Source organism: Pipistrellus hanaki, assembly GCF_964339955.1.
Source record: "Pipistrellus hanaki genome assembly, chromosome: 18".
Lineage (NCBI taxonomy): Eukaryota > Metazoa > Chordata > Mammalia > Chiroptera > Vespertilionidae > Pipistrellus > Pipistrellus hanaki.
Genome location: NC_140520.1, coordinates 37,218,811 through 37,231,455, shown reverse-complemented (window position 1 = coordinate 37,231,455; position 12,645 = coordinate 37,218,811). Strand labels below are relative to the sequence as shown.

General features: G+C 51.8%; 1 protein-coding gene across 2 annotated transcripts in view; it reads left to right on the top strand.

Moving 5' to 3' along the window:
* Positions 1-10,316, top strand: part of RCSD1 (RCSD domain containing 1) — a 44,699-nt gene extending 34,383 nt beyond the window's left edge. For both annotated transcript variants that reach the window (XM_084867096.1, XM_084867095.1), the window contains 4 exons: positions 483-551; positions 1,403-1,606; positions 5,430-6,134; positions 8,582-10,316. In XM_084867096.1, the coding sequence (XP_084723222.1) occupies positions 483-551; positions 1,403-1,606; positions 5,430-6,134; positions 8,582-8,614 (1,011 nt within the window). In that variant the 3' untranslated portion in view covers positions 8,615-10,316. The remainder of the gene's footprint in view (positions 1-482; positions 552-1,402; positions 1,607-5,429; positions 6,135-8,581) is intronic.
* The last annotated feature ends 2,329 nt before the right edge of the window (positions 10,317-12,645 follow it).

Below are 12,645 nucleotides of genomic sequence, written 5' to 3'. Positions count from 1 at the left end.
GCTTTGGAAAATAATAACTTTTTTGTGGGATTTTCCAGAATACCACTAGTTCAAGGGGAGAATTTCCAAAATACCTCTGGCAGGTTTCACTCTTGGTCTGTGGTTTCTTATTTCCCTGTGACCAATGGGATGGGGTCATTTTGTCCTTTCTCTTTGAAATTCCCTCTGAGTGTTGTTGACTGTCATGAAGTACAGAGAAGTCCCCTCTCACACACCGTCTGTTCCCTCCAAATGAGCACGAGATCATCATGCTGGTACAGGAGACCTCCTGTGTTTGGGCGTCTGTCCTGCCTGCTCTGATCCTGCTAGGGGAGAGATTGAGGGGGGGATGGGGGGAGGAGTCCGCCTCACCCTGGCCCTGGGGAGGAATGTGGGCCTCCAAAGCTGAGTGAAACCAATGCGTCCTCCTCCTCCTCCTCCACCCGGGGCTTCTGGGCTCCCTCACCTACTCATTCGGTTGTTCTGGTCCCTTTGCTCTACAGAAATCACCCCACACAAGCCACCTCCCCAAGGTGAAGGTGAAGAGCTCGCCTCTGATCGAGAAGCTTCAGGTGAGTGCAGCGCGGCTGCCCATCCTAACCTCTCCCTCCAGCCCCTCCCCTTCCCCCACATCTGCATGTCCCTGTGTCCCTGGAGAGCTGACCTCTGACCACCAGCCAGGGACCGCAACAACGGCCCTGAAGAACGAGGGCTCTGCCGGGAGCCAAAGGGCCCAAATGAGGCCCCTGCCAAGCATGCGCTCAGGTGCTGACACCTAGCGGTGGCAATGGGTAATGGGGCGCCACAGGAGTCCTCCAGGCAAAGGGCATCGCAGTGCAGGAAACACCCCAGGAACCACGGCCCTCTCCCCCAGGCCTGAAGGCAGCCACCAGCCATGCCAGCCTCACACAGGCCGAAATGTGGCTGCTGGCCCTGGGACGGCTCAACCCCTCCACCCGTCACAGTGTGCCCACAGCTGAGCAGACCTCCCTGGGAAGTAGATGAAGCATACGTGGGGGCCATGGAGCTCACAGTCTTGTTGGGAGGCCAGATTTCCCCACGCAATGCAGCAAAGGACGTGTAGGAGGATAAATGCCAGAGATCTCCATTGTAACCGCCTGCTCCTCCTGCCCAGACCAGGGCTCCTCGCCATGGCATTGCTGGGCTGGGTCATTGTCCTGCGCGGGTGGGGCTGCCCTGTGCATTCAAAGACGCTTGGCAGCTCCCTGGGCCCTTCCCACCAGATGCCAGTAGCACTTTCCCACGAGTGGTGACAGCAACAAATGTCTCCAGACCGTGCCAATTATCCCCTGGGCACAAAATCACTGCCACCACCACTCTAGAGTTCCAGGTAACCAATGGGCTGGAGCAGAAACTCACCTACTCCCGCCCCGATCTGAAACGTCTCGTCTCCTCCCAACAGGCCAACCTCGCCTTCGATCCCACCGCCCTGCTGCCCGGGGCCTCACCCAAGAGCCCCGGCCTCAAGGCCATGGTGTCCCCGTTTCACAGCCCGCCTTCCACTCCCACCAGCCCCGGCGTGCACTCTCGGGCCAGCGAGCCAGAGGCGGTCCCCATCAGCTTCGACCAGCCTCCGGAGGGCAGCCACCTGCCCTGTTACAACAAGGTACTGTCTGCGTCCAGAGTCCGTGGTCCGTCAACTCTGAGGTTCCACCCTGTGGCTGTCCCGGAGAGGAGGACACATTGGAGCTGTGGTCAGGGCTGCTTATTAACAGGAGGAAGCGTCCCTGGGCCAGGGTCAGCCCTCTCCCTGCCTGCCTGTCTCATCCCCCTGTAACCGTCACCAGGAAGGCAGGCTTGGGGGTGGCGAGCACTGTCCTCGGTGGAAGGAGGGTGGAAACTTCGGACTGAGCCCACCTCACGGAGTTATGTCAAGGCTGAAAACCAAAGCTAAAGACCTGGCCAGTGACGCATGCAGAAGGCTGGGCAGGGTCGCTAGGACGTGAAAGCCCCCTGCACCGGCCTGGTGTGACTACTCCTAAGGGCCCAGTATGGGCTCAAAGCATTGCTCCCGCGGTAAGAATTCTTGCCCCAGTTAAAGACCATCCAGACTGGTCCCTCTGCCAAAAGCCCTGAGGCCGGCTGTTTCCATAGATGCTGCCCCACATTCTGTGCTCTCTTTCACTGGGTCCCTGGTCCTACCAAGAGGTGGGAAGTTTCAGAGACACAGTGCAAGCAGGTGCCCAACAAATGTGGGCGGAGCCAGGCAGGGGCTAACGCCAGAGAATGGCATCGGGGGTGACTTTGGAACTATGAATGGAGGGAGAGGCACTTTCTGGGCCATTCCAGAAAACCTATCTGGGGAAAAGGTCAAGTGTGCAGAAACAGGTGGGGCCCAAGGAAGCAAGCTAGTGTGGAGGGTGATGGGCGGCTTGAGCCTGCTGGCTGGGGTCAGGAGATCCTGCAGCCCCGGGTGAGAGGCAGCGGGGCCCAGGGGACAGCCTTGTCGCTCACAGGTGTCGGTAGGGAGTAGGCAGGGAGGGAGGTGCTGGCACCTGGTCATATATCAGACGTCAGTGATCTGACGCAGCAAGGGAGCAGAGAGACTAGTTCTGAAACCTCTTGGCCTTGAGGGCTGGGCCCTGATCCCCTGCAGGGCTGCCTCCTGTGGTCTCAGGACAGGCCCGGGAAGCCTTCTAACCCACAGCATTCATTCCAAACCCTCAGATGGAATTAGGATTGACCACTTCCAATAATGAAAATAGTAGGAAAACAAACTATGAAAATAAGGTTCAGTTGACATCATTAAAGGATGCATCCCTTGAGTGAAGTCAGGCATAAGAATTTCCAGGGAACTTTTTTTATTTTTTATATTTTATATATTTTATTGATTTCTTACAGAGAGGAAGAGAGATGGATAGTTAGAAACACCAACGTACATGCCCTTGGCCAGAATCGAACCTGGGACCCTTCAATCCGCAGGCCAATGCTTTATACACTGAGCCAAACTGGCTAGGGCTCCAGGGAACTTCTGACAAAGTCCGGAGGGCCATGGTGAGTCCTGACTCTCAGGTCCACATGCTTCCCGGGCAGGAAAGGACCTGCACCCCCCTCTGCTGGGCGCTCTCGAGACACAACTCTTGGCATGGTGAGCCTGACGCCCAGAGAGGAAAGACCTGGCAGCTCAGCTCTCCCAGGGTCACACAGCCTTGTGTGGACAGGAACGGTTGAGCTAGGGGAAGGGAGGAAGCTGGTCACCAACTGCCCAGCTCTGTCCCTCTGAGGTTGCTGTGCCAGGGCTGGGCCACCAGCAGGCCCCAACCCTCTTCTCTGTTGGGTTTATCTTTGTCAAAGTATAATTTTCAAAATAGTAAAACATGTCTCATACAAAATAGGTATAAATTTTATCCTTAATTTATGAAGAAACCTGCAAGATAGTGAAGCCCATTCAAAGAACATTAGAAGAGGGATAGGACCAAGATGGCAGTGTAGGTAAACATGGTACTCACCATCTCCCACAACCACATCAAAATCACAGCTAAAATACAAAACAACCTTCATTTAGAATCACCTGAAAGCTGGCTGAATGGAAGTCCTACAAGGAGAGAACTAAAGAAGAAAGCACATTGAGACTGGTGGGAGGGGCAGAGGCCTGAAACAGGCTGCTCTGACACCCATCTGTGGCCCCAGGTAGTGGCTGACTTTGCACCTCCTGGGAGGCTCAGAGCCAGTCCACAGCTTTATACCACACCAGATTACAACTCAACACATCCATCCATGAGTGATACACTGAGGGAAAGACTCAGTGAGCATCAAAGCCCCACTGCAGCATGTCCTGCTCCATAGGGGTGTCTCTTGCACAAAAGCTCTCCCACTGTAGATGCAGCTGATCCTCACAATTGGCCTGGGGGTGAATTCCTCCAAGTGACACCAACAGCAATCAAGGTTCAACTGCATCAAGACAGTGCACACAGCCCATACAGGGGTCACCTAGAGTGTGCAGGTCAGGTGATTGGGGAGGCTGAGCCACTGGGTCCTACCCAACACCTACTACACAAGGCCACTTTACCAATTCCAGGAGCCATAGCAGTTCAATCTAATACTTAGAACAAGCATAGAGAAGCAGCCAAAATTCAGAGACAAAAAAACCATGTCACAAATGAAAGAGCAGAAGAAATCGCTGGAAAAAGAACTCAATGAAATGGAAGCAAGCAAACTATTATACTAGATACAGAGTTCAAAGCAATGGTTAAAAGGAGGCTCAAGGATCTTATGAGAGCTTCAAAGAATTTAGTGAGAATTTCAATACCTTAGTGAGAATTTCAAGTAAATTAGTAAGAACATCAAAGACATGAAAAAAGGACCAGTCAGGAACGAAGCCTACACTAACAGAAATGAAGAATAATTTATAGGGTGTCCACGGAAGAGTAGAGGATGCTGATAATCAAATCAACAATTTGGAATATGAGGAAGAAAAACCACCCAATCACAAGAGCCAAAAAAAGGAGTAAAAAAAAAAATGTAGATAGTGTAAGGAGCCTCTGGGACAACTTCAAGTTACCAGCATTCACATCATGGGGGTGCCAGAAGGAGAAGAGAGAAAGCAGGAGATTAAAAACCCATTTAAAGGCTGAAACCGGTTTGGCTCTTTGGATAGAGCGTCGGCCTGCAGACTAAAAGGTCCCAGGTTTGATTCCGGTCAAGGGCATGTACCTTGGTTGCGGGCATATCCCCAGTAGGGGGTGTGCAAGAGGCAGCTGATCAATGATTCTCTCTAATCGATGTTTCTAACTCTCTCCCTCTCTCTTCCTCTCTGTAAAAAAAATCAATAAAATATTTTTTTTAAAAAACATTTAAAGAAATAATGACAGAAAACGTCTCCTATCTGGTGAAAGAAATAGACTTACAAGTCCAGGAAGTTCAGAGAGACCCAAACAAGGGGAACCCAAGTCCAGGAAGTTCAGAGAGACCCAAACAAGGGGCACCAAGACACATCATAATTAAAATGGCAAAGGCTAAAGACAAAGAATCATAAAGATAGCAAGAGAAAAGCAGTTAGTTACCTATAAGAGAGCACTCATACTGTTAGCTGAATTCTCAACAGAAACTGGTGGAGGGGGCAATGGAGAATAAAAGGAAGACATTTGTAATACTCTCAACAATAAAAAATTTTAAAAAAAGAACATTCGAAGAACTGGTTATTTAGAGGCAATTGAAAAAAAAAAAAAAAAAAAAAAGGGCTACAATAAAATGGCTAAATTAGACACCAAACCGATGACTGTTTACAGGGCAATAAAATCATGGCCACATGTTTTTACTGGGTGGTTCGGCAGCACCTTCCTGAGAGGTTGTGGAATGTCACAGTCCCCAGTACTGGCCTAAGGTTCTCCGGAAAGCAGTGTCCCTGGGCCGGCCGCGAGGCAGGAGGCTGGCGTCGAAGGAACCTGAGTTTTCTCCTTGGGGTAATTTTCCTCTATATCTTCTTCCAGGTGCGCACAAGGGGCTCCATAAAGAGGCGCCCTCCGTCACGGCGGTTCCGGAAGTCTCAGTCGGAATATGGGGAGCTGGGAGATTTCAGGGCCCCAGAGTCATCCCAGGAGAATGGCGCCCAGGAAGAAGCCGGGGACGAGGTGTTCCAGTCCAAGAACAAGGCCCCAGGCTCCCCGCAGCCCAGCGAGGAGGCAGGAAGGGATGGGAGCAGGAACCTGGAGTCCCACGAGAGGCCCCCTCTGAAGAGGACAGACAAGCAGGAGGGGGAGGCCCCGGCCCCTGAGAAGGCCACCCCGGAGCAGCTGCCTGAGAAGGCCGCTCCAGATGCCCAGGAGGAGGCCACCCCACCACCCAAGGGCCCCAGCACAGAGGCCCCCGGCTCAGAGGCAGAGAGCGGGTGCGGGAGCCCTGAGGAGGCAAGGCCAGCCACAGAGCAGAGGGAGGAAGCCCCAGAGCAGAGGGAGGAGGCCGCAGTGGCAAAGGCGGAGAGGGCCAGCAGGGCAGGGGAGCCTGCACAGCAGAGCCTGGACACGCAGCAGCTAGAAGAGAAATCTGGGGTGCAGGAGAGCCCCCAAAGTCCCCCTGAAGGTGTGGAGGGCAGCCTCACCCCCGCAGAGGGATCTGACAAGGAAAAGCAAGAGGAGGGGGCCGTCCTGGAGCCAGGCTGCCACCCCAGGACCTGCAGCAAGGTGTCCGAGAAGGAGGTAGGTGGCTCTGCTAGTGAATCCTCCCGATAGGAGGGACTCCAGACTCCACTGTTCTGGGCCCTCACCCCCCCTCTGCCATTTCCTAGCTGTTTCACAGGACACCTGTGGGCTGCGCCTGTGCGCTGCAAGCAATGGGGTTAGATTAAGAGCGTCTGGTGTGGTGGATCTTCTGTTTCCTGCTCCTCATTGGCTCACCCCTTTCTGCCTGCAAACATGCAGAGTCTCTCTAACTTCTGGGGTTCTTGTCCCAGTATTAAGAAGGGTTCAGCAATCTGGAGAAAGGCTGTGCGTAGATTAAGTAAGAGTCCGAAGATGCAAGATAATTTTAAAAGGCATTGGGGGTCAGAGGAGCTTCAGCTAAAGGAGCTAAAAGATCTCCTTGTCTCAGGACCCTAGCTTTTTATTAGCACAATTTGTCCTAAGGCAAGGTGGAGACATAAACTTCAAAGGGTAGAGTTTACAGAGGCACTGTCAGATTGGGGAATAGCCTACAGCTGTTCAGGTGTTTGACCAACAGGGGGCAATAACATGTAGATTAAGATGCCCTGAGCTGTCTGGCAGTAAACAATCATCCTATTCAGGTTTGGGGGAAATGCCATTCCAACAGGTAATTACATATGTGACTCAGCCCTTGTTGAACCCCAAGTTTCACCAACCTTTTGATAAAACTCTTGTGATTACAATATGCTGGAACTGACTGTCAGCACTTACCCCTGAAGAAAAGCCCCTCAGCTCTGCCCTCACCTCATTCCCATGCTCTCTGTTCCTCTTATTTCCCCAGCGACCTTGCTCTGATGGCTGACTTTGCAGCTCACCAATGCCCTCCCAGCCACCAAAGACTAATGTCTCTTGGTTCTTGTCACCCTCACCTCTGCCATCTGCCCCTCCTGCCTGTCCAGCGAGGCTGCCCAGCCCCTCCCCGCTCTGTCGTGGGAAAGAGTCCCCGCCTGCTGAGCTTGGCCATGCGCTGTGCTCTCCACAGTGTCTCCTCTGGCTCCCACTGCCAGGCAGTGGCCCTGAATGACTGCAGGGCCTGGGCCTCACCGCCACCTGCTGGCGACATCCAACAGCTCAGCATCAGCCTGGCTCGCACAGGGGTTTGACCACACACAGACTTCTTACTGGGCCCTCCAGTCCCCGCTCCCAGCACTCCCAGACCCAAACTTATCTGTCACTCAACAGACTTTCTATGCATATTCAGCTGAAACCCAGCCCCCTTTGCCAGCCTTCCCTGTTTCTGCTGCTGAAGTACTGACTCCTTTCTCTGTCACCCTCCTCCCACCCCCAACCACCGCCCCATCCACAGGCAATCAGTCCATGGGTCTTACTAAGCCCCCCATTGAGGGCCTTTGGTCTCTCCTCCTCACCCCTGCCCAGACCCCATGTTATCCCTCCCTCCTCATCCCCACAGTCACAGCGCTCCTCAGAGTCCTGGTCTCCAGATCCACCCAGTGCACCGGCCCCTCATTCACCTTCCGAAGGCCGGCTCACTGCCTGCTCTCCCTCCACACCTCCCTGTCTCTGGGTAACTGAGCGCATGTTTCTCTACAAGCTGAGGGCTGGCGTCCCTGGCCTCCACCCGTCCCCTACGACAGGGCCCAGGGCTCCATCCTTTCCCACCTTCCATTCCACAATAGGCAATGGCCATCTCACCAGCTTCTGCCGGCCCTGCCCCAGAACCCAGCCTGGAGCCTGCCCACCGCTCTGGGTCCCCTCGGGCACCCCTGGTTGCCCGGGGACAAACGCCCCCGGCTCCTCCCACACCTTCCACTCAGTGCGGCCCACGAGGATGGCCCACGCCACAAACACCTCGCACTGTGGATCCGGCCATAAGCCTCTCAGCTTCTCCGCTGGAAACCTGATGCTGATGAGGCCCACGGGGCTCCTAACACAGGGGAAGCTGACAGCGCTGGTCCCACAAGCACGTGATCCACAGCTGGCTACCTGGCCTTCCCGCCAGGGTCAGTCTTTGCTTTCCAGTTCTTTCTGTTAGTTTCCATCTTTGTGCTGACAAAGACACTGAGCAGTGTCTCAGGACGGTGAGCGTGAGTGGGAATGTGCGAGTGGGTGAGAAGCAGGGCAGGGAGGATGTGGGAAGCCAGGCATCAAAGAGATGGCATTGCCTCAGTGTTGAGGGGTTAAGCTCTGGGTTTAAATCCTGACTCCACCGCTTGCCAGCTATGTGGCCTAGGGGAAGTCACTTGACCTCTCTGTGCCTTAAAGGCCCAATCTATGACACAGAGCTAATGGAAGTATCTGAGTCATGTTGCTTTTGTGAAGAACAACTGAACTGACACGTGTGAAAGACGCATCAGGCACATAGCATTATTATTACTATTACTACTACGGTTGCTATTGTTGTCTGACCTGGCATCCCTGAGGAGATGGCTGGTGTCAGGATTCCCACTCTCCTCCCAATTCACTCTTTCCTCCTCTGCTCACAGGGCAACACCCCTGCCCAGGACACGAGGATGTGAAGAGAAAGGCCCCGAGCCGGGTGACGAAGGGGCTGGAGACGGCTTCTCAGACGTAGCAGCCGCATTGGCAGCAGCGAATGAAGACGCCAGCGCGGACTGCGGGCAGGAGTCCGCCTGAAGACGCGATGGTGTTTCCTGGCCTCCCCCCCGCCCGGCAGAGACGGAGTCTGAGGGCAGCAGATTTTATCAGCTTGAGTTTGTGGTATTTGATGGACTTGGTTTTAAAAACAAAACAAAACACTTATTTAAAACAACTTGCTTGAATGACTACTCCCTGGGGCTACTGGTCAACCCCTGAGACCCTGTCCACGCGCACCCACCCTGCGCTGACCTCTGACCTCGGGACCGACTCTGACTGAGCTGATCGGATTGTGTGTCAAGTGCTAGCCTCTCACTGCCCTAAAGTTTTTACCTGCTCTACTATGAGTAAAACCCGATTCCAGGCCCCAAAAAGAAAACAGTACTGCTGAGAATGTGAATGCTGTGACAGAAAGACCGTAAATTGTGTCAAGACCCCGAGACAGCCTTTAGCAGGGCTCAGACGTGAACTGGCCAGTCAACTCTCAAAACACTGGGTCCTAGCTGGCTTGGCTCAGTAGGCAGAGCGTTGGCCTGCGGGCTAAAGGGTCCCGGCTTCCATTCTAGCCAAAGGCACAGGCCCAGGTTACAGACTCCGCCCTCAATGGGGGACATGCTGGAGGCAGCCAATCAATGACTCATCATTGATGTCTCTCTCTCTCTCTCTCTCTCTCTCTCTCTCTCTCTCCCTTCCTCCCTGAAATCAACAAATAACAACACTGAACTAGGGCAGATAATCATAGAAACATAAAAAATAATGCATCTGTGCCGGCAGCAGGAGCTTTTGTAGCCCCTTGGTTTCCTAGGTGCCGGGCTCAGTCATCCCTTCTGTCTTAAGGAGGAGGCAGCAGGGGCCAGATCCTGTGGACAGGCCTCCGTGAACAGGCCAAGCCAGTAGGTCTCTGGGCTCTGCAGCAGCTCTCCAGCTCGTCATCCTGAGAGCAGACCAGTGCGGGAGGCCGTGAACCATTCCTGGCAGGTGCTCTGAGTGCTGGGGTGTGCAAACCACATAATAAAACGCCCTCCCCTGCTTCCCTGGGAAGCTGTCCTCCCGGGAAGCCCAGCTCTGCGGCCGTCTCAGTCCATTCTCACGTAGCTCTTGCTGTATGCTCTGTGGAGAGCAAAGGAGGCTTAGCAAGGCTGGGGCCTGACTCCCTACTCCTTGGCTCGTAGCCTCTCCCCCATAATGCACCACTGCTAAAAGATGTTAATGCAAATAGATGTTTCATCTTTAGGCTTGGGCCTTGTGAGTTCAGTGACTTCGCAGCTGAATCTGCTACTTCTCTGGAGGTCGGTGAGACCACACACTCTCCTCCAACTTCAAAAATCATCTCCCAGGTGAAGAGGCCTTACCTCACCGCTGGTACCTCAACTTTCATCCCATTCTCAGTTCTCCGACCTCCAGGATCGTGTTAATATTTGGGATATTTTTTTTTCAAAACTTTAAAAATATAATGCATTTTCTAAAACAGGTAACGTAGTGAGGACTGGTGCTGTAATAGGCTTTGTATTTTAGCAGAGTTCTGGAACCATGGAGTGTCTATGAAATATTTCTGTTTATCTGTCACCCACCATCTACAGAGATGTGTCCCCCCTAAACAATACATGGTTTTATTTATACGTGTCTTTGGGTCATTTGTACACTCACACACAGAGCCAGGTAAGAATTCTGTGAATGTCCCTAGCCAGTTTGGCTCAGGGGCTAGAGCATCGGCCTGTGGACTGAAGGGTCCCAGGTTTGATTCTGGTCAAGGGCACATGCCCAGGTTTCGGGCTCGATCCCCAGCCAGTAGGGGCATAAAGGAGGCAGTCAATCAATGATTCGCTCTCATTATTGATGTTTCTATCTCTCTTTCCCTCTCTCTTCCTCTCTGAAATCAATAAAATACATATATATATTTAAAGAAGACTCCTGTGATGTGTGCCTGGTTATGAGTGTGTGACCAAAAAGGAAAGGAGGAGAACAGAAAGTGCGGGGTGAGGGTGTGAAATAGAACTCCGTTTTTCCTCTGGAGGGTCTGTCCCTTATAGCTGCAGATGGGAAAGGAGCAAAAACAATGGACAAGAATGTGACGGTGAAGGAGCGTGTGCCATGTGTCAAAGTACCTTCCCACCTCCCCGTTCCCTATTAGTTACAGTATTGGATCTATTTGGGGGGGGGGGGGGAGAAAAGAAAAGAAAAAGAAAAAAAGGAGGCCCATTCAGGTGAATTCCCCCATCACATAACAACCCTGGGAATGGGCCCTTTTTTTTTTTTTTTTCTTTTCTTCCCTCCCCCCCCCCCCCAAATTAGATCCAATACTGTAACTGATAAGGAATGGGGAGGTGGGAAGGTATTTTGACACATGGCACATGCTCCTTCACCTTTTCCCCCCACAAAATAGATCCAATACTATAACTCCTGGCTCCTTGCAGCTCTCCTTCCCCGGAAGGTGTCGCACTTGCATGGTTGATCCCGGAATTTCATGGCTGGGCATGGAAGAGATCCATTGTGTCTTAGGCAGCAATCAGGAAGACTGCTTCATTCACACTTTCTCTTTCTTTTCTTTTTTTAACATATATTTTTATTTATTTCAGAGAGAAAGGGAGAGGGAGAGAGAGAGATAGAAACATGAATGATGAGAGGAAATCATTGATTGGCTGCCTCCTACACGCCCCTATTGGGAACAGAGCCTGCAGGCATGGCTCCTGCCCTGACCAGGAATGGAACTGGTGACCTCCTGGTTCATGGGTCCACGTTCAGCCACCGAGCCACGCCCACCGCGCTCATTCAGACTTCCTTCACACAGGACGCAGAGGGAGCAGTGGAACTGGGCTCGGATGGCCCTGGGTGCTCCCATGAGTGATGAACGCCTCTGCCCCTTCACGCTGTCATTTGATATAAAACTTTGAGAAAATTTCTCAAACCAAGACAAACCTCTCATGTCAGTTACCTCACTAACTGCTTCTGTTGTAAAGAAAAACGTGAACGGAATAGCTCTTTAACCAGCATTCGAGACAGAATCCTACAATGATTATGTGGCTGGTATTCAAAGATGGGTCCTACCACGGGGCAGGCACGCCTTCCCCTTCAAGAAAACTCCAGGACGCCCAACACTAGTCATGCTGTTGGGCTGTCTAAGGAGCCCTGTGTGCCCAGTGGTGCCAGGCACTGCCCCTCAGGAGGGACCGCCCGCTCCCTGCAGCCTCTGCGAGCAGTCAGAGCAGGAAGGCACATGAGGACCACCCCGCGTTGCCTCACGCTCCGTCTCCTTTCATTCCACCAACACAAGAAGACACAGAGTTGTAAGAACATCGTTTTCTTTGTGATTTAGCAATGTTTGGTGCCAGATGGGTACTAGCCTTACAGGGGGATCACTTCATAAAGTTTATAAATGTCTAACCACTATGTTGTACTCCTAAAACATATAATACTGTATGCCACCTATAATTGAAAAATAAAAAATAATAATAAAGGCCAATTACCTTGATTTTTCGCCTTTATTTTAGAAAATTTGTAGAGGAAAATAATATTTTAAGTGCGTAGCCGAAACCAGTTTGGCTCAGTGGATAGAGTGTTGGCCTGGGGACTGAAAGGTCCCAGGTTTGATTCCAGTCAAGGGCATGTACCTTGGTTGCAGGCACATCCCCAATAGGGGGTGTGCAAGAGGCAGCTGATCGATGGTTCTCTCTCATCGATGTTTCTAACTCTCTATCCCTCTCTCTTCCTCTCTGTAAAAAAATCAATAAAATATATTTTTAAAAAATAAAAAATTAAATAAAAAAATATATTTTTTAAGTGTGTAAACATCTATTCATAATTCCAGTGACCAGAGATAACAACATTTTATGGATTTTCCTCTAGTTTTTTAATGGATTTTCCTCTAGTTTTTTCATGCATGTGTCCAAGTTTTGTTTTTCTTGCTAATTCTTGGTTGTTACAAAATTAGGATCTTACTCTATGAATCTGTGCA